Genomic DNA, 22251 nt, shown 5'->3' with positions numbered 1-22251 from the left:
ATGACCCAATGATAAACAATGAGCACCAATACAATTGCAGCATACGAAGTTAAATTAATGTTAAAATGACGTTGTCAATTTTTTTTATAGTAAATATACATTAATATAATTTGTTTATAATTTAAAATATAAATCATATATAATATTACTATTTATATCCATTATTTAGTTAAATCACAAATTTTATCTATTTTACAATACAACTTAAAATTAAATAGACAATACTCAACATTTAAAGTTAAAACAGAAGGTGAAGTGATAGAGGTGTATTGGGGGAAAGTGATATTACGTTAGATATAGAAGGGGTTGAGGATGGAGCAACGCATTGGGAAGCAAAGGAGTGCAAAGGAGAGGACCAACATTGAGGAGAAGTGCTTTATAAAGTGTAGATGGTAAACTCTGAGACGACAACGTACAAGCAATCCTACTTTGTCTTTCATGGCAAATTCTTCATACAATTCCTATTTTTGCTTTTTTAAATTAAATTTTAAAAAGTGTTATAACACTTCTGGAAATAAAGCATTATAGCCCTTCTAGAAAGTAGTTTTGACTTTTGAGAAGTGTTAATACTTTGCGGAAATGGGGTAATTTTTAGAGAGAGAGAAAAAAAAAGAAGCAAAAATTACATAAGAAAGCATTTAGCTAGCTAACAGAAGAGGTAAATTTAGCAATTGTCATTACTAAAAGGGCTTGCATCCTTTATTCTAAATAGACTAAGCCGAGCTAAATTTTAAATATGTTGGGAAGTATTTCACCCTATATGTATAGATACAATTGAGAACTTCAATTAAAATTGACTATGGATACTTTCTTCATTATTCACTAATTAAAAACTTTCTAATTTTTATAATTTCAAGTTATATACAACATTTATCCCCTTTGAAATTTTATTCACATCAAACTTTTAATTTTTTCCAATTTAGGTAGCACTGCTCGGAAAAGTAACCCATTTTACCTTATATTCTCTCTTTTTTGGGTTATTTTAATGAATACTAGATTATTTAACCTAACCAGATAGCATCACACACTAAGTTTGTTAGAAAAAACTTAAGTTTAATTGTCACATAATTCATCATTCGGTAGAGATGATGAACTTTAAATGTAAATAAGATTTTAATCGAAGATTGATCCCATAAGATCATAATTGACTCAAAGGATCAAATCTTGTAGAAATATCTTGGAATTTCATTGAAAAGTCAAAGATTTTAATTAGGATGATTAAAAAAATTATTTAATCCTAAAAATCAATCTTACAAGGAACCACTATAAAACTAGTTGAACCCATCGAAAACTAACTACAGTTGACAAAATCTATTTGGTTGGTTGATTTTTTTTAATTAAAAACATCCAATCTTAATGATATAATTATAGCTTAATATTATAAGATTTTTATAAAAATTATATTTATTTTGTTTCTAATTATGCTAAGAGATATTATTATTTGTTATTTAACTTAAATATTATCACAAACTTGATTGAAACTTATGTTTAATTTAAAATATTATATGTCATGAGTTATGACTCCAATAATCACAATTATAAAGTGAAGTTTAATTTTTAGTATTACAAATATTTTTTTGTTGTTTAATTTTAATTACTTAATGTATTATGTTAATAATTAAAAATACAAATTATTTATTATTAATGCAATCACAGTTTGTGGATTTGACAAAAGAAATAGGGGATCTAAAATTGTAGATAAGCCAAAGTTAAAACTTGAATTGACTATTTTTTGCTCTTTACTCTGCACCAACTTTACTATTCCTTCTTTTAGTGTGAGCTTCATGCATCTTGTTCACCGCAATTCCGCTCGGTGAAAGTTGCACAATTCACTCACAATCTGTTTCTGGTCTGTTAGGTTTGTTACTTGGAGTGACACGATGACGCAACAGTACAAGTCCCACATCGTTTGAGTATACAGTTTTCAAGCAGTTTATATTCCCATAGCCTTAGCAAGAGCTTGTCCCTTCGGGGACATCCGATAAAATTGGAACGATACAGAGAAGATTAGCATGGCCCCTGCGCAAGGATGACACGCACAAATCGAGAAATGGTCCAAATTTTTTTTTCTATGAAATTTTTCACTACATGCTCATGATATGTTTTGTTTGCTACAGTGCTTACCTATTCTGTTCATTTATGCATATATCGTTTCAAGAATATTCTTTACATTTTCCTTATGGAAAAGGTTATATAACATTCCTGTGATTGCATTTGGACAATTGGAACTTGGAAGCTGTATCTCAATAGGAATATTTTAAGCTCCAAAAATTATATTTGGAGTGGAAGAATTGCATTCATAATAAATAATGCACACATAAATTGCTTTCTGCTTGATATTTGTGGTTTGTTTAGAATTTAGAATGTTAAATGCTACAATAAGGTGGAGAAGGGGAAGGAATGCAAAGTGAAAATTGAAGTTTAGTGTTCTTTTAAGATACAGAGCAAATGGATGATGAAAAGTTATATTAGGGCCTTCATGAAAACATGTACATAAACTCTCTTTGGACTAGGACATCAAGTTGGCCTACCTTATTTTTGAATTTCCTAATACAGATAGATATCTTTTCTTTTTCTTATTTTTTTTATTCAAAGGAAGGAGTCGAACTCCAATACTAAGAGATTTAAAATAATTCATGCACATGCTCAACCGGCGGCATTAGATCCCCTTGGTGATACATACTTCTCTATGTAAACTGTTTGTAGATACTCCTGACAATCCCTCCATACAAATTTCTGCACAAGTTAACACCATCCAGGGGAGATCAGTCTTTGAAATCCCCAAGGGAAGTTAGGCATTGGTGTAGCTTATTTTAGACAAATAATTAACCCTTTTTGTTAGCAACCTAAGAGAACTTTTAAAAAATAGGCAATTACATACTTGAAGAAAGCTATTCAAAATATGCATTTAGTTTTTGAAAAAAATATTTTACCTTCCTTTTACATGTAGTACCAAGTATAAGCTTTTGGGTGAACCCAGGGTATCCCTCGAGATACTCAGATCCATTAAAAGAATGACTTCTCCCAACATATGTATAAGAAATGGAATAAAGGTCTTGCGATGATGGATAAAATGACTGTTGTATTCTTTCTGATCTCTTTTCATTGGGAACTCTTAAATATGCGCATCAAGAATTGCTCCCTTCTACAAGGTTTCATATTCTTTTTCTTCCATTGGACATTTTCTAACAGACTAAAATGATCTTCTGAATCAGTTACTGATAAATATCTTGTTAAAGTTACTAAAGTAAACTAAAGCCAAACTTTCCTTCATTTCATTACTTTTCGAAGTAACTGTATACAACAACGGAAAAATTCACTGTGGCCTTCCTTGACAAGAAGCCTTACAAGAATAATAAACAATATTGGGATCTTCCCAAAAACAAATGTAAAAAATTAGAATAAATAAATAAACTAATTACAATTCTTCACCTCATCACTCAATTACTCTCTCCACTCCAAACCCAAATTAAATCAATACAAATCAGAAACTATAACTAATATCAGCACCAAACTTTTGCTAGCTCACTGAGAGTCACTATCCATTTGTTGTAACAAGAATTGGAAGTCAGACCTTTGCCTGAGGATTGGTGGTGGATCCACATCCATGTCTGATAGGCGGATGTCACTCATGGACTGGAACATCTCCTCCATTAAGAATGGTATGCTGAGTTTTGTAAAAGGAACCAGTGCAATAGCTTGTAAGAAAAATGTGTTTCTATTGGCTGGGAAGTGACTTTTGGATTTTGAATGTGAAAAGGGGGAAATCAAAATATTACCTGGAATCCACCTCTAGAAGGAATGAGCTGTTGTGTATGTTTATTGAGTCTTCTGTCATAATCACTCTCATTCTGCTAATTACCTGTAAAAACAATAGTCGGAAGGGGAAAAAAAGAATTCAAAGATCTTTAGTTATCATGTGTGATAAGTTCTAATGCAGAATGAAGTGATGATAGTAATTAATTTAATGTATGCAGTATGCATGTTGTATTAATTCTTGGTGCATGTATTCTACTTGGGAACTATGTGTCACTCAACTGTTTTGATGGTTTTGATGTTAGGATATAAATAGGCTAGTTCTATTTCCTATATATAAATATGATTTATTCTGTTTTGTGGATCACTCGTTCTAATGCAACTAGATTTTTATGGACCACCTCAATAAAGTTTATTCTCTCTCTCTCTATAGTTTTTAATCTTATTATTGGAGGTTGATTATCAATATTTTTTAAAGTATTGCTCCTTTGTTGTCTTTTATTTTTCTACATTAATGTAACAATCAGTTATGATGCAAATCTGTTTAAGTGAAATATTTTAACTGAAGTGATAGTTTGACTTCCAGTTTCAGAGTTTCTTTGTTTTAGAAACATTTTAGTTTCTTTTAAAGCTATAATGCATTTGAAACAAACTGAATGCTTGCTAATTTCCAATTTGTCATCATATTCAAATGAATTTAAAAGGTTGGAAAAGCTGTACACAAAAATGAAGTAGAGCTAAACATGGTTGAGGAGACAAGGACTTACTTCTGCAGATAATCCATGTGCTCCGTACTTGTCATCCCAGAACATAGTTCCTATACGATATATTTGTGGAATACTTAACACCTGATATAAGAACAATAAACAAGAAAAACATTACAATAATAAGAGTTAGAATCATCCTCTTTTCTCGGTACTTTTAATATGTTACTTTGATAAAATATAAAGTAAAAACTTAATCATAATAGATCTAAAGGCTAAACAAAAGCTACTTTAATCCAAATAGGTTCAAGGTAGAAATTATGTTAGATACTCAATTTGCATCGTGTGTCTTTGATAGATTAGTAGTTACCGGGCAGAGCTCATTTGTGATCTCCTCCAAAGATTTTTGAGTCTTTTGATGCAAAACCTGCATAAACAAAGAATTTTAAAAACTGAATATTGAGGAAAGGGTAATGAAAGAATTAAGAGTGTATTCTCCTTAATCTTGATCCAAGAAAGTATACCAGAAAGCCCACAGCTTGGCGTATGTGTTTGAGTTCAGCCCAAGATGACCCAGCAAACTGCAATATAAACCAAATACAAAAGATAAAAAGATGTAGAAAATGTGTTTCTTGCACTTTTGCCTTTTAAGTCTAGGCATAGGTTGTGGCAAATATATAAAGCTACCTGGTCTGTTGCTTTAAGACACCATAGTTCCAACTCATGTAAACCTGCCTTCAAATATTCTCCATTGCTAAAGGAACAACACTCCCGACGAAGCAACAAACTGTAAGACCAGAGTTTTCAAAACATCATGAGAATTCATATTAAACTGAATAAACATTTACTACTCCTAGATATTTAGTGCAATTGAATGGAAGCTCTTGTCACCTATTAAAGAGCTGGACATTCATGAATGAGAAAACCTGGCTAAATATCTTCCTTGCTATGATGGGAGGGACCTGAAGTCACAAGATGTAGAATATTGGAAAATCTCTTCTCTGATAAGCACAAACCAGACAAACAAACATTGAATGAGTAATTTATGCTTACATAGTTATCAGACAATATATGCAAGGCAGTATCTAACTTGTCCACAATGCCTTTCCAGTACATATGCAATGTCTGTTGTTTTGCAACAATATTTGAATGGATGTTTCTGGATGACCCTCTTATTGATCTAGTCCTTATGGATCTTGGTGCCTGCCAATGGTGATAAAAGATTTACCCAATCGACCAATACCTAATTTTCTGTTGTACTTTAGAATTTGGTCTTAAACACGTGATGCTTACCTGTATACACAAATTTAAGAAGGGGCTAATCTCTTTCTTTAAACTATCACGGATCATTCCATATATCTTCTCAACATATGCAGTTAAATGTTGCTTAAATAGAATAGCCGGGTACTTGGCTTCTACTTTAGATTGATCATTTGTCTTGTCCACCATTCCACTATAGCCACTTGAAATCCCCAAGCCCAGTGAAGATGAACGTAAACCCTGAATTTGTATATCAAGCACCATTATATTTTAAACATTGATTTCATAGAATGAAAACTTGCAGTTCTGAAAAGCTCACTTGTGCCATTTTTCCAAACAAAGTGGCGGGGGAGTTTCGATTACGTGAGACTGCCTTAGTTGTATTGCTGGCCTTCATTGTGCATTGTAGATAAAACAGAAGTGTTGATGTTGTTGAAAGCCAGTAGGCTAGATCATGGATTCCTTCTTGACTCTGCCAGAACATAAAATGCATGTTATTTTCACACAACAATATGAGTGATTACATTTAGGTTGAAATGATGATGTTTTATTTGAAATTCCTTAATCTTTGTTAGTGTACTAAATTTCTTGTAGAATACTACCTCTATAGATGATCGGAAAGCATGTGTAATTTTATCAAAAATATGAGTCTTTTCTGCTTCAAGGGATCTCCAATGCAGAAGTGATTTATATACAATACAAGCAACAGCTGGTCTGTTTTTCTCAAATCGCTTATCTTCAGTGAGACACTTGAGCAGTGCGTCATGACTTTCCTGTTTATAAGAGATAGGGAAACTGTAAGTACCATTTATTTTAGTGTGAAACTACATGACTTTCCCTGACTTGGACTTGTCTTTAAAACATACCTGCTGCCTATCAGTGAGTGATCTTTGTTTAGTAAGCAAGAAGATTGGTGCTCTTGGTTCCTGTAAACATAATTTATTATTTGAAATTAACATGCTGTTGTTGATTACATAGACAGGAATTATTAAAGAAGAAATGAGGTAAATTGTAAAATACTTTTCTTGCATGCCATTCTTCCTCTGTTGGATTTCCATTATCCAAATTCTGCAACAACATAAAAGATAAATGTTACATAGTGAAATAATTCTAAATGGGAAATTTTCCGGTAGCGTACCTTGATTTGTGCAGTCGTATTATCTGCAATAACTCTTGGCTTCACTTGCATCTTCTCTACAACAGCAACTTCTTGGTCTGGTTCTATTTTTTCTGGATGAACTTTCTGCTCTAAAGCAGCAGCCGCTGCCTGACTCCGTAGGGATTCATTCTCTGATTGTAGATTTGCTATCTGATCCTTGAGGCTAGAGACAACATGAAAATTTTAGTATTTTAATGGCATGTATATGTTAGTTTCAGTTTTATTCTTCTATATTCCTTCCTATTGGAGAATAAGTCCCACGTTGAGCCTGAAGTGCCTAGATATTTTTGAACAAATAGGCTATTCAAGATAAAGGCTCTCACTGAGAACTTACAAGCCTAAAACAATTAAAAAAGAGACTAGTCAAAAAAATTGAAAGGCCCAAAATAAAATGGAAGGGTCAAGACAAACAAACAAAAAATGGTTAAAAAAGGTGAGAACAGACCTGAAACAATTTTAAGGGGGTATATAAAGAGGGCTATGAGTTTAAAGTGCCTAGATATCTTTGGACAAATAGGTCACTCAAACTAAAAGGCCACACTCTTGGCTCTTACACAATTCTATTACTTCCTACATTTATTTTTAATCTAGTGTCATTACTGATGTGTAAGCCACATAGTCTAGCACAACAGAGAAGCATATTGTGGCTTGTGTTATGGAGTTGAATTTGTTTGTTGAAAAAGTTTAAATCTTCCCTGAAACTAATTACTTATTTGCATTACGTACAGAAGGTACCAAATGCAGAGTAAACATATAAATGCAGTGAATTAAAAACTTCTAAACTGAAAGTAAGGAACAGTTGATCATAATATCCATAGTTATGTTGTTATCATCTGATTTTTTAAAATCTATTTCATTAACAATTACTGGACATACACCAGACTCATTTTGGTGTATCATTTATGTATCCCCTTTTGATAAAGGAGTTGTGTCCATCAAAACATCCAACCCTAAAAGAAGGGACCTAAAATATGCACATAAAGCTTTTATTAGCTACATTCAACTGCACCCACACTCTAATAATTGTCCCTGGAAGCTAAATATCACTAAAACATAGAAATATTAAAAATGATGTGAATAATATATTAGATCTTACATTTTGATCTCTTCAAAGAGTTCTTCATTTTTTGGTTCTTCCAAAGCCTTCTGGCATAGAACCTGGTTCTCGGACTCAAGGTTTGACAAACTCAATTCTAATCTGGAGTAATAAAGAATGGATAGTCAATGCCAGTTTATGGTGGAAGAGATATTGTGTGGCTAATTATTACTTAACTACCTTTCAATAGTCTCCTGAAGTTGTGTTGCTTTAAGCTGTGCTTCTTCTGCCTCTTTCAGCCTTGCTTGGTTCTCATTCTCAATTTCAGAGTAACTTTCTTCAAACTCTTTAATCTTCTTTTTCAGCTCTTCTACTTCAGTCTGTATTTTCAGAACTTCAATTTAGGTATTTGTCATCATATAGTGTCAACTGCAAAGTTTTTATATATGCCGAGCTGTTTGTATGCAACTGTGACAGTGCATAATATTTATATATGTACTTTTCAAGTTAATCTTTTCTCCTGCTTTTTACAGCATTATTTGTTGGATTACCATAGCTGTCAGAATCAAATCCAGTAATATAGTATGCTTCATATGCCCCACATTGCAGCATTTGCTGTGTTTACTACCTTCCCAAAAATGAGTGAAAACATATTTTTCTTACATAAGGTAGTTTCTACTTTCTTTAGCTATGAATGGCCCTGAAATGTTAGACACTTTTTTTTTATCATTTTCCTATATTGCCTCCTAAAATTTATTATATTTTTCTTTTAATTTGTTGGTGGTAAAAGATGTAATATTTATTGGGGAAAAAAATTAAAAAAGGCCACCCTTACCTTTTTATGTATTATTTCAAAGTATGTCATACTTATATGAATGAAATTTTTAATGTTTCTTCTTGTACATCAAGTTTGTTTATGATATACCTTTTTCAGATACTACTAAATGGCAATGGTTCTTTTATTGTAACATGTCAATAACAAACTGGAACTGTTGCCTTTTTCTTTTAAAAAGTACCAGAACTGTTGCTTAATGTAATTTGATTGTTCCACCATTTTAGTGCTCAAAGTAAAATTTTCTAAATATATAGGAAACCAAGTTCTAGATTTACCTCCAACTCCTCATTTTTATTTGTCAGTAACTCTAGCTTGGTTTCGTCCACAACTGGTACCTCTTTAATTACTGGTGGTGCTTGTTCAATTGCTATTTTTGCTGCTTCTCTTTCATGTATAATTGCAGCATGGGCTTCATCTAACTGAGCTTTCATTTCTTGTAAAGCATTTTGCAATTTTGCAATCTCTTGCCCTTTAGCTTCTTCAAGATCCGTCTGCAAGTTATTTTTTCCAGATTAGACGGGGTGGATAAAATGCTTTATGAACGAACCAATGTTTTTTTTTCACTACTATCTTGTATAGTGTTCACTGAATTAATCATTGATTAAAACTGTTACAAAATTTTTTATTTTGATTGATAATTATGCTGTTCAATTTTACTGGCATTAATCATTTCACTTGAATCCATTTGGCATTTATCAAGGACAACTAGTTGAGAATCTACCCTCATGTGCTTTTCGATATCTATTCTCCATGTAAGCTCCTCAACACGTTTCTCCAACTTGTCCTTTGCTTCCTTAAGTGCCCCAGTTTCCCTTGCAGCCTGCACAGCAACTTAAAATTGTTACCATGCTTCTACTTTTGAAACATTTTTTTCTTGTAGATACGCAAAAATAAATGGCATAAAATTATACAAAATGATACAGCAAAATAGAACTTACCATCCGAAGCTTTCTGAGCTCTTTCCTTGCCACTTTAGCTCTCCATAGACATTGAAGTGTAACAGTTGCTTTCTTTTGCTGTTTGTAATCAGAAAGAGCTTGGGCTCTTCTCCATTGTGTCTGTAAGAAGAAATTGAAATGGAATAATTAGTATCAATATAATAGAGGAGCTATGTAATTTCCTATTATGCATACTCATATCTAAAGTATCTTCAAAGTTTTTATTGATGAAACTTTGATGAATTTTTCAACGAAAAATCACATTTTGGATTCCAATTTTTTTCATTAAGCATGTCATGATCTATGTTAGTGTTAGATATTTTTTCTAAAGATGTATTTACCTGAATTTTTGTTGAAGCCTTTGTTCTTCTTCTGTACCTATATTCATTTCGTGCTGCTAATGCTCTCAACCCTGATTGAATAACTATAGCTGATGCTTGTAACGTTGTATAATTTATTCTTGCTCTGTGTGCACGCACATGTTTCTGTATCCTGATAGAAGCTGCTTCCCTCCTCATATGCTCATAGAGTTTACGTGCAAGTTTAGCTGAAAAGGTAAAGCCAGCAAAATAATAACTCCTGTTTTTTCCAGAACAGAACCATAACAATGATGCACTAAAGAAAAAGAAGGACATGACTAAAAATGTGAGTCTTTTTGGTGAAGAAATGTGACCTCTCCAAATCTTCTGGATATGAATCGTGGTCTTTCTCAGGGTGATAAACTCCTTTCTGGCTAAATGTGTTCGGATTTGTCTCTGTATGAGTTTAGCTGCTTTAGCTAAGACTTCTGCTCTTCGTGCATCTAATTCAGCCATCTGACCAGCTCGGAGAAATACCTTTGTTTTCCCCATCTGATTGAAACATCAAGATGAAAACACATTAGTGATTATAACACAAATTCCTGAAATTTTATGGATAATCATGCTTTTTGCTTCTAGATAAATGTTTTCCCATGCACAGACTTACTTGATAGCCTTTTAAGCCCATCTTATCACAGATGGCCATAGATGCCTTTTTCTCATCAGAGCTGCACAGAAGAAAGCATTATTTATCATATGGTGTATGAAGCTTAACTTATATTTTATAGGACTTGACAATGAGAGATATAGATTTATGATATATATTTTTAAGTAATCCTGAATTGATTCTCTATAGTATGAGCTGCTACATTGATTATTCTTATTTGTTATTTTCAAGTGATGCTTTAAGCAGTTTAGCTGAACAATGATTGCATTACATTTTTATTCATCATTCTTGCTCTATTTTCTTGAAGGTGTGTGAATGCAATATTAGTATGACACTCAAAGTAAAAGAAAAAAATCATTTTCATTTCCATTTGCTTGTAGACTAGAATAATCTATACCCATCAAGGACATCAGGAGCTAGCATTCCAAAGCGATCAAGAAATTCTTCAAATGTCCTTTTTGTTGGATATCCAGCACAACTAATCCTTATTGCCTCAAGTACTCCCTGAAAGGATTGTGATGTGAATGTTATTGGTGGGAAACTTTCTCAGATTTTCTGAATCATCATACATTTCAGAGAGAATATGAAAAATAAACTTACCCCACATCTTAATTGGTTCAAGACATTGAAGTTCTCAAAGATTCCTGGCTGCAGAACTGTATTTGGTTTCACACATCTTATGTAATGGGGTTCTGTTGTGTTCAGTGTCTCCATGAGAGATTGCAGTTGTTGCTGCATATTAAGATTTGATTCAGAAGCAATTCATGGGTTGAGTATTTCTAGAAATAGATGGAGCTAGTCAATTTGTCAATGTTGAAATTGAACTGGTTTACCTTAAATTGTGAACCAATGGAAGAGAATTTTGATTGCTTTGATGTCTCCTCTGGTAAAGGAGGGAAGATATTAGCAACAAATGGACACTTGGAAGCGCATAAAAGAGCTTGATGCTCTGCTACAACATAATCTTTGTTTTTATCAAGAAAATAATCTGCTTGATATGTAACCTGTGCATCAAAAGGTTGTGACAATAAATTAGCAGTTTTAATTTTCTTAGTGGATGGCCATGAAAAATTTTAAATTCTCAAGCTTACATCTCCAGCATAATGGTTAATCGTGAAATTTGTTCGGGAAAGTTTTGGCTTGCTGAAGCGCTTGTGTCCTTTATATGTCTGGTACATCTTTTGTGCAAAAGTCTCATGAGTTGATTTGGGGAACATGCTGCCGAAAATAATTAAAATTTCAACTATTATATAGTTTTTGCTTCCTATTTATCAAGGAAATAAAATTGTCAAAGCAAGTTCATCCACCATGTTCGCTGTACTGAGGAATTCTTTTGCAGGCATATTATAAGCAAATATGTTTCTGTTTTGTCATTTTAATATGTTCATAGTTTTTTGAGTAAGAAATGACATACCAGGCTTCATCAAGAAGAGCAATAATTCCCCCTGGTTTCTGCATGCAGAACATATAAATAGTTTCACAATTTTATCTGGTAGAAAAAGTCTTTCACAAACAATGATGATTCATAAGTATCTAACTACCTTCTCAATAAGATCGAGAACATCCTGATTATCCACAAATTCTACATAGCTCCAATTGATTTCCTCCTTTGTGTACTCTTCTTGCTCCATCTTGAATACATGCTGTTGAAACAGATGCATTTCTTCTATCTTATGTATTTTCATTAATAATGATGTTCAAGTTGTATTTTGAAGTTATAACCTTGCCTGATTAAAATGTTGTTGCAACTTCTCATTCGTTAGGTTGATGCATAGTTGCTCAAAACTGTAAAAGGAGAACAAATGAGATTTATACGATAGAGATGTAGAAACTGTAGTTCTGACTTGTAATAATTAAGCTTCTTACCTGTTGATTTTGAAGCTTTCAAATCCATAAATGTCAAGGACTCCTATTATGCTTACTGCATTAGAATCTTGACCAATTGAACTGTTAATCTTGTCCACAAGCCTGCCAGATTTGAAGAATTCGTTTAGAATTTGTCATTCCTTGTCTCAAAACTGAAAGTATGTTTGTCGATAGGGGCTATAGAAGCAAAACACTTCAGTTCAGAGAAGATTTAGCTATGTATTATGAATAAGGTTATTAAGGACTAGTATTTTCCTGCAGCCGGGACTTCCTAACACCCCCCTCCGCAGATGCCTGCCAGAACAGGCGAGTCTACTAGAATAGGCAAGAACCAAGATGTGGTATAGGCTTTGATACCATGTTAGATTTCAACTTAAAACCAATTGGCAGTAAGTGAAGTTTGTTTCCTAACAGATGTATAAGTTGTACCTTGAGAATTGAGGCAGACGATGTGAGACTTCCTAACATCCTAGACATCACAGTTTTTGGATTTTCAATTTCCTCTACTGAATTAGGTGAGTTACATGTTGGTGTAATTGGTTAGTTTGGTTTTACCAATCAAACAATTTGGAGTAGACAGTCTTTGCCAAGGCATCTCGGCTCAAAGCAGCTGCATCTGGATCTAGAGGTTTGGTAATGTTACCATCAGGAGTTACAATGACACGCTCGCAAAGTGAGTCTTCGAGTGCTTTTGCATCACACCTGAACATAAACATGTTAAGAGACACTAAAGTTGAAGCGTAGGAATTATATGATTTTGATAGGTGGATCAAAGCTTGTACATGAATAACTCTGCAGCTGTTCGGAGGTGGAAGAGTGATTTATCATCTTTCAATTTGGAAGAATCAACTTCTTTCCCTTTGACAAAGTCAATGTTTCCAAGATGGAGGATTGCAGCTACCACACGGAAGATCGCATCCTGTGAAGGAAAATTTTATTTGATCAAATGTTTGGATAAAATCAAACCACTGCTTCATTAGAACGTGATGCACTTATGCACTTGTCCAATACCTGCTCTTCTTGGCTAATGCCTACAATATCCATTGCATTTTTTATCTCCAAGTATTCTTTTGCATCATCCACATTCGACACTTGATAACAGTTTGATTGATTAAGATAGTGGAATTGCCTTGGATCCCCTAACTTGTACTTCTTGACATCCTATCAAGAAACTTTTAACTATTAGATTTTTTGAGGTAATTGTATGTTGATGAATTCCTTTCAGGATAATTGTAGAAAGTTCACCTCTGGTGGTGCTGCACAAAGCATGTAAAAGCAATGATAGTTTCTCTCTGGGTCAGAGACCTGGCAAACTCGTGATCTTTCAAGGAGATATGTACGGATTGCAGCTCCAGAAATCTTCCCATTCTTGTCAAATTGAATTTCAACAAATTTACCAAAACGACTGCCACAAATTCCAATAATTTTGTAAAATCAACTAAAATGGGAATTTTTGTAGAAAATGGGACCTGAGAAAATATTCATGCAACTTACCTTGAATTGTTGTTTTTGACAGTTTTGGCATTTCCAAATGCTTCCAACACTGGATTGGACTGCAGAAGTGAAAATATCACTGCATATACCTTATATGAGTATCAAGAAACAATTAATGAGTCGTTCAAACTCACCTCCAAAACCTGTTGTTCTACAGTTCTTCCTTCTGTAGCAGATCTACCCCCCATGAATGCTAGATATCTCATGAGCATTTTTGTTGTCTCGGTTTTACCAGCTCCACTCTCTCCACTTACCAAAATGGATTGACTTCCATTTTCATTTATCATTGCCCTGACACATTGAACTGAATCAACTCTATAATCAATTGTTTTCCGAGTTTACATGTGCCAAATATATTTCTACGTTGATGTAATATACCTGTAACATGTGTCAGCTACAGCAAAAAGGTGAGGACTAAGCTCTCCAAATGCTGCACCTTTGTACTGCTCCATCATATGGATGTCATACAGGTGTGGCAGTCTTCGAAAAGGATTCACTGCAATTAAGATATTCCCTGTATATGTCTGTTTATTTCATTTATTTTTGTCAGACTTTGCTCTCTTATTTATATAATTTTTCTATCAAATATATTAAGAATGGCTAGTTGATTAACTGATTGTGACTCACATATATCTCATTGAGAGAAAAACGAGTTGCGAGGTTATGCAGGACTCCTGGCTCATGAAGGTATGCTAGCTTGGTCATGTCATCAACTCCTGCAGGTGGTGCCTCTGTATCTTTGGGGTATATGCTTGAAATTTCTGCCACCACCTGAAATTGAGGGCATTGCTAATGTTTAGTTTTATATGCTTATTTATACATGTACTTCAAGTAACAAGATTATGAGTATGGTGATATGTGCTGGGAGGGGGATTGTTGACTTTAGGCCAGCATTCTGGCTAGACAAGGCTAAGATGTGTCAGAATACAATCAAATTATGATTCTTAAGCTTGTGAGCTTAAGTAAAAAAAAAGATGTTGAAGAAGTTGACTTGACTATCAAGTACAAGAAAAGCTTTTGGTCTAGTGATAAGCACTTGATTTAATATGCGTGTGTTTGGTTTTTCGTTGAAACTACACAATGCACCTAAAAAATGTGAATAATTTAAAGCTACAAAGAGTTGCTTCTTTATCACCACGTAAAACTGAATCAATTCTACTAAAATCACTGTCAAACCAAACATACTGATAATTAAACTATATAGGTTTCTCATTTGAGTAACTAGTTAATGCTTAATTATACTGTATTTGGATCTCATTTAAGATAAATATGTTAGGAATAGAATCATTTTTTTTTTGTCTGAATAAGAATGTGTTGTGACTTAAATTCCTATTGATTCTAAATTGGTGATGAGGAAGAAAATTGTGGCTGCAGCTTTTGTGCTGAAATTTCACCTTGGTGTTGTATTGTTATTTTTTCTACTTATCTTGTCTCTGCTACCAGACTAAGAACAAATACTGATCACGTTTTAGCTTTATTATCAGATAACACAATATTATAATTTTAACTTCACACAATACTTTGGTTAAGGAAAATCCAGTGCAAGAAGAAAAAAAAATAAAAATTATAGTTGATGGTTGACTTTTATGATTCTTTCTACAAGTTATTCCATTTCCACCATTCGGATCCAAAGTAGCATGCCATTCTAGTCAAAAAGCAAATATCTGCACCTATCTCTGAAACGCCTGTTGTATTAACATCTATGATATTGAAAAATTCTAATCAAGTTTCCAAGTGTTTCACCAATAAATGACAACAGTTTCATTAGTCCAATTTCATGATCAAGTAAAAGGCTTACAGTTTTCCCATTTGTGGTAATGATGGTGACATTTTTGCCATTGATTTGTGTCACCTCTCCATCAATCCATGCATCCTCAGGATCCTCAACCCAAACCTGTGATCCAACGATGATGTTCACAGGTGTTCCCTGAACCAATCACAACAAGGCAAGAAAAAGTGTTACTGTTAACACATGATCTGACAGCAAAAAAGTGGGAAGGATCAACAACAACCAACAAACAACACAAAGAAAACTCCTTTTTTTTTTTTTTCTTTCTTCAGATTCTCACCATGACGCTGCTACTAAACTCTTCTGATCATGAAACTCAGAATGGTGGCTTGTGGAACTAGACAACCAAGATGAAAGAAAATCAATGCTTATTAATGAGAGAGTTGTTGGTGGATGCAATAAAAAGGGTGGTGGTGGTATGTTGTGTTGTATCTTAAAGAATGCCGGTGTTGTGTGTTGAAGAGTTTTTCAGAAAGCAGAAAGGAATGTTCAAAAGGAAAAACAAAGAAGGCATAGGGAAATATGCCCGGGTGGTTAACAACTCTTTAAAGCTAAAGCCCTCACCTCACCACCTTACCACCTTTTCTTACCTCTCATAGTCCCATGTACTTTCTTTTAGCTCCTTCCACGACAGATGCTGACTTGGCACCAACAGAAGCCCCAGAAAAAAAATGTGAGAAAAAATAATAATTATTGTTACAAATATTATTCAATTCATGTGTCTGCAGCCTGCAACATGATCACACAAAGTGGGGCCATGTTGCTTCAGCCATACGGAGAATGAACCACCGTCCAGCTTGATAATTTTGAATAATTTGTTTTTTGGTACATGATAATTTTGGTTTTTAATAGTTCTGTTATGGTCTGGTCAGGTGTGTATTATTTGGTGTTATGGTGAGTAGTACAAGTAGCATACAAAGCTGGCGTTACTTGTCATCTGTCATTATTATAGTAATTACTATCCTATAGTTACCTTTCACTCATGGTAAATATCCATGCATGTATGATTGATTATATAAAAAGAAGGGATTAATCATTAAACACCTAAATCAAATGTGAGATTGTTTTAACTTAATAAATGATTTTGGGTTCGAGTCTTACATACGTAGTTTTATTAAATATTTAGAGAAAAAACTTTGTCGCTCATAATAATTTTATCCGATAAAAATATGATTGTTTTCAATGAAAAATACTTGTAATTTAGATCTTTGAACACAATTACTTGATATGAAAGATACTTTAGGAACAAAAAAATATTTTATACATTAACAATGTAAAGAGTTTTTACACTATTAATCAATCATAAATTAGTATATATAATAAGTTTATTGATTTTTTTTATTTTAAAAAATAAAGTTTATTGACTTTTAATAATTAAAGCTATACTTATCATGACTTTTATATATTTAGTTAATAGTCTTAAATTTTTTACATTTACATATTAGAGGCAGAGATGACAAGTTGGAACAATGGAGTGTTGGTATATTGTTTGGGCAAAGAGAGAGCATTATATCAATTTCTATTTCATACGTTATTCCACCATGTCCAAAATCAAATGTCAATTGAGTTGAAGGAAGGCTCACATATTAAAGATGCCCAAAAGAAAGGAAAAAAGAAGATTGTGAAAGTTGATCCACACAAGGGGTTCCACCTGGCATAGTGAAGGCCAATGGGGACCCAAGTTTTCCAACTTTATGTATGTCTCCACCATCCAAAAATAACTTTTCGTCACCCTTGGTGCTTTCAGAACTTGGAAGTGTAACTACTAACAAAAATACTACCATCTATGATTCTGTGTATCTAGAATTATGAAATTGAAGGGCGGTTAGAAAGTACAAGGCTGCAAGATTTTATTTTATTTTCCCTTGTGGGACGGCTAAGGGTGGTGCCACATTTTTTGGCCTATGGTTCATTCACATGAGAAAAGGGTCATGTCATGTGGTATGGTGGTGGGGCCTTGAAGCATAGGAAAAAGCCTAACACAAGCGTGGCTTTCCAACCAAGCTTTGTTCATCATTCTTTTTCTTTTGCCATTTGTTTAAAGAAATTTTGCTGATGTGGGTATCATTAATCATCATTACTCTCGCTTATTAAGTGTTCTAATTTGGATATTTTCGTCAAATGTTTATATGATAGGGTGGCCTATATGGTCCTCAAAGAAATTTAGATCTTGCTGTGCCAATTACCAAATAGTGTTGTTATAGGGGAGATGCTTCTCTTGTCGGTCATTGGTCCAAAGTAGTTTTGTTGAAACGCAACTTTTGGAAGTGCTTTTGACTCAATTTTTTTTCTCAATGTGGGAATAAACGTTTTCTTAGTTGAAAATAGGGGAAGGGAAAGGGAGTGTGGAGAATTCGAAGATGGAAAGTAATGGTAGATGCAAATGTGTGATTGATATTTAATAAGCCCAATTATGTCAAGCCTACCACACAAGTCCATGGAGTCTCTTCTTGGATATGAACAACTGTTTCCATCATGACCTAATCGCTTCAAAAGCCCCTCCTTTCCTACACACAACCACAAAAAGAATTCTCTTTTATGAGTATTTATTGAATGTTGTAAATATTTTACATAATTCAAAATATTATAAGTTGATGATACAATGAAGCGTTTAATAGAAATGTAACTGTAAAAAAAAATTGAATTACCAACTAATTAGAAATCATTCTTGATTTGATTAATGAAAAATATAGTTATAAAAATCAATTAACTTATCATACCTAAGAAGTTTATACTTCAATGACATTATAATTTTTTTAAAAAATTATCAATACACGTATTATTTATTCTATAAAGAAAGCTATAATTAATTACTATCCTAAAGACACTAATCAAGAAATAAGAAGTATTATATACTAAATATTTTAAATTACTTAAAATATTATTATGAAATACTTTTTATATTTATATAATATTCCTTTTCTAATTTTCATTCCCTTAATTAGTATTTTAAACACATTAACATTTGTCATAAACTAATAATAACAATATAAAAAATTTATATGAGACAATTTATTGTTAGCATTTCCCTATTGAACACCTTTATATAGTTCATTTGAAAGATTACAAAAAAAAAATGCAGGGTGATTTTTTGTATCCATTCTAATTTATTATGATTTGTTAGAGTAGTTATAAAATTGGTTTAATATAAAAAGGGAACAGAAAGATCATGTGTCTGAATTCTCTTCACTAACAAAAATTAATAACTAACATTAGTTTATCAAAATAAAAATGAAATTACGATTTGTTAGTTGATAGAACAATTCTTGTAAATCACATGTTGGTTCTACTTTTATTCATAGAAGAAATTACTTATCACTTACCATATATACTTCTCATATTTTCAAACATTCATGATTCTTGAGACTATGGGGCTTTTATGTATCACGGTGGTGGTGCTTATGGTAGAAATAAGGAAACCAGTAGTTATAAAATTGGTTTAATATAAAAAGGGAACAGAAAGATCATGTGTTTGAATTCTCTTCACTAACAAAAATTAATAACTAACATTAGTTTATCAAAATAAAAATGAAATTATGATTTGTTAGTTGATAAAACAATTCTTGTAAATCACATGTTGGTTCTACTTTTCTTCATAGAAGAAATTACTTATCACTTACCATATATGCTTCTCATATTTTCAAACATTCATGATTCTTGAGACTATGGGGCTTTTATGTATCACGGTGGTGGTGCTTATGGTAGAAATAAGGAAACCAAAAATTCATTGTTAAAATTGTGTACATGAATTATACTCTTTCACATAGTATTTATTTCATGTATATGAAAATGAACATAAAATTGAAGTTTGGCAAGGAAAATTGGCCTATGAAGTCTAATTTTATATTACCGTTGTTGAAAACAAGACATCAAGCTAATGACTATTACTATATTCTGTATATAACTATTCCTTCTCTCTATTACCTTTCCCATCTTCAATCATAGTTCATCTTGATCAGAGGGGGACATCCTTCTCTCCTTCTGGGCTTCCATTGAAGACTCTAAACAAGGCCTTTTTGTCTAGCAGACCTTCTAAATTTGTCATATCTCAACTTTGTTGATAACATCTTCAACCAGCCAATTCACTGTTTTTAGAAAGTAAATTCCGGAATGCTTTAAAATTTTAAAACTTTCGCAAAATTAGTTTCTAATGATATACTAAAAGAAATACATTTAGCAATTTAAAAAAAGAAAAGAAAAGAAAAGAAAAGAAAGTCCATTTATTTTTGTTAGGGACTCAGTATATTCAACAAGCCCAGAACCTTGGGACACAAACAAAGAGTTGATACTCTCACCGTCGATTGCTATTTACACCTCCCATGTGTGATATTCCTTTGTTCCAAAAATGCCCTCTTCACGAAAATATGATTTTCTTGTGCAAAATATATAGCAAAATCATGTTTGCGCTGAAATTTTTTTCACCCCAAATTAACACAATGAAAATATGATTTTGTTGTGTTGTACACAACGAAATCATATTTTTGTTGTGTATAATACAATGGAATTATGATTTTGTTGTGTGCTTTTATTTATTTTTGTTTTTTAAAGGTAATTGTTGAAAATATATGAATATTAAATGTTTGATATTTTAATTATTGAGTGATACATGAACAATTAATACATATGGATTGCTGATTTTTTAGGGCAACTATGGACCTCTTCTTTTTTGTTACACAGCAGCACAACCATATTAAATTATGATCTAGCACGTGAATATAGAACCCTCGTAAAGATCGATGCAATCCAAACCATATATTTAGTCGGTACAATCTTAACTATTTTCTTTTCTTCATCAAAGTACAAAGAGTGTGATAATTGACTAATGAGTGAATAATACATCCTCTATAAAACAAATGAGGCAGCTCATTCCAGTGTCTCATAGTCACTATTTTTCTAAGAAATGGAAAGGTTCTCGTTGTTGTGTATTATGAAGGTCACATGATACCAACTTTTGAGGTGGTTTTGTTTGAATGTCCTCATGGTCTTAAATTCATTAGAATAGATGTGTACATGTCGCTTGTTGCTTTAAGAAAAGTAGCTATGGATGTCATCGAAGGTAACAGAATGTTACTTGACATTCATTATTGTCAACATGTATATAGAGGTGATGGTTGTGTTAAGTACGATTGTATGGAGCTTAGAGACGATAATGATGTCAAAAAGATATTTTTCCTCTTTTAGTAATTTCATTTCAATGGATCGATTGAGTTATATGCCACATTTGGTCAATCTTCAAAAAATCTTTGCCTTGGTATGTATCTAAAGAGATATTTGCTCTTATGAAGATAAATTTGTGTAGTAATCATCTCCCCTATATTTAGGACTTATTACACTTGCACACATTCGTTAAAATGCATTTATTTTGTCTTCCTTGACACAACAAAGTTAAGTAAAAATGTTAATTTTGAGTGAAATGTCAAAAGAACCCTTCCCACTCCTCAAACCCTAATCCTTAACTTCACTCCTTCCACCACCAAACGCACCACCCCCACCAAATCCAAACACTATTGGCAAAACCAAACAACCTCGATCTTTCACAAAGCAACGTCATAACGACCTCATCCCAACCCATCAACTCTCTCCAAACCCCCATGTTCCACAATCCTGCATCCTCCACCACTGACATCTTCCCCCATCTCCCTCTCCCCTCCACCGAGACACAATATTGAAACCCCAACAACATCCAGAACTAGCAGAGGCAACAACTGCTTCTTTTCTTCAATGTCATAGATCTCTTCCTCAAATCCCTTACTGATGTTCTCAGTTAAAGAAGCCCACTAGTCCATGGTTGGCTTTAGCTTCAAGCGCCTCTGATGCAACCACTTAGTGCCAAATCCGACAAAAGATGGGCAAGGTCAAGGCAAATGAAGAGGCAAAGATTAAAGGCCTTGAACGAGATTGGAGGAGGAATGAAGGGAGATGAGGGTAAAGACAGGGTGGAGCAAGGTGGTCTTGTCAAGGCGTGGTAGTGGTGACACACAATAAAGACAACCTTATCGAGGGTACATGCAATGTCAACATGGGGAGGATGGGGCAGGTTTCAATTTGGTTAGTTAGGTGTGTGGAGCTTCACTTTTGATGTGTGTACTTACCCTTAACATATAACTATTGTTTTTTTTGGATTGATATTGAAGGTTGTTGGGCAATGACGTAGTTTTTGTATCAGATGGGGTTTGTAATGATGTGGTTGTTTGGTGATTTAAGGATTAGATAGGAAAATTGAGGTGCAAAAGATGCTATGTTTTTATTTGTTTGTACAACTTGTTATCTTTTCACTTTTTTAATGAATTTTTTTTCTTGTTGATTAAAAAAAGGTTTTTTATGATTTAGAACATGAAAGAGATGAGATGATCAAAGAACACACATATTCCTTAGTGTTTCTAAAAATTTTGCTTGTTTAGTTGTCTTGAGGAGATCTTGCAAGATGTTTTTAATTAAATTTTGTTGT

General features: G+C 33.1%; 1 protein-coding gene and 1 non-coding gene across 4 annotated transcripts; one reads left to right on the top strand and one right to left on the bottom strand.

Moving 5' to 3' along the window:
- The first annotated feature begins 1962 nt into the window (after positions 1 to 1962).
- On the top strand, positions 1963 to 2065 carry LOC112999674 (U6 spliceosomal RNA). Its single transcript, XR_003264884.1, has one exon. It is a non-coding gene; the product is annotated as a U6 spliceosomal RNA (small nuclear RNA).
- A 1188-nt stretch (positions 2066 to 3253) lies between these two features.
- Positions 3254 to 18156, bottom strand: LOC100817933 (myosin-18). Of its 3 annotated transcripts, XM_041009538.1 has the most exons (41): positions 17938 to 18156; positions 16084 to 16175; positions 15813 to 15941; positions 14642 to 14785; positions 14393 to 14538; positions 14149 to 14305; positions 14015 to 14073; positions 13766 to 13925; positions 13532 to 13681; positions 13303 to 13439; positions 13076 to 13222; positions 12521 to 12622; positions 12382 to 12439; positions 12196 to 12297; positions 12069 to 12106; positions 11746 to 11872; positions 11488 to 11658; positions 11255 to 11386; positions 11052 to 11158; positions 10655 to 10715; positions 10362 to 10539; positions 10030 to 10235; positions 9689 to 9808; positions 9472 to 9570; positions 9026 to 9241; positions 8156 to 8295; positions 7976 to 8077; positions 6859 to 7042; positions 6741 to 6788; positions 6587 to 6646; positions 6323 to 6493; positions 6040 to 6192; positions 5754 to 5960; positions 5514 to 5663; positions 5352 to 5422; positions 5148 to 5247; positions 4985 to 5041; positions 4831 to 4887; positions 4524 to 4604; positions 3780 to 3862; positions 3254 to 3667 (listed from the first exon to the last, which is right to left on the bottom strand). In XM_041009538.1, the coding sequence occupies exons 2-41, from the start codon at positions 16084 to 16086 to the stop codon at positions 3526 to 3528; spliced, it is 4755 nt and encodes a 1584-aa protein (XP_040865472.1). In that variant the 5' UTR covers positions 16087 to 16175; positions 17938 to 18156; the 3' UTR covers positions 3254 to 3525. The 3 variants fall into 3 exon arrangements, with proteins under 3 accessions (XP_040865472.1, XP_006598231.1, XP_014623678.1); XM_006598168.4 differs by lacking the exon at positions 17938 to 18156 and having other exon boundaries at positions 16084 to 16352; XM_014768192.2 differs by lacking the exons at positions 14642 to 14785; positions 15813 to 15941; positions 16084 to 16175; positions 17938 to 18156 and having other exon boundaries at positions 14149 to 14318; positions 14393 to 14534.
- Positions 18157 to 22251: the final 4095 nt, after the last annotated feature.

The sequence above is a fragment of the Glycine max genome, chromosome 15, assembly GCF_000004515.6.
Source record: "Glycine max cultivar Williams 82 chromosome 15, Glycine_max_v4.0, whole genome shotgun sequence".
NCBI classification, from domain to species: Eukaryota; Viridiplantae; Streptophyta; class Magnoliopsida; order Fabales; family Fabaceae; genus Glycine; species Glycine max.
This window is presented reverse-complemented; position numbering and strand designations above follow the sequence as displayed.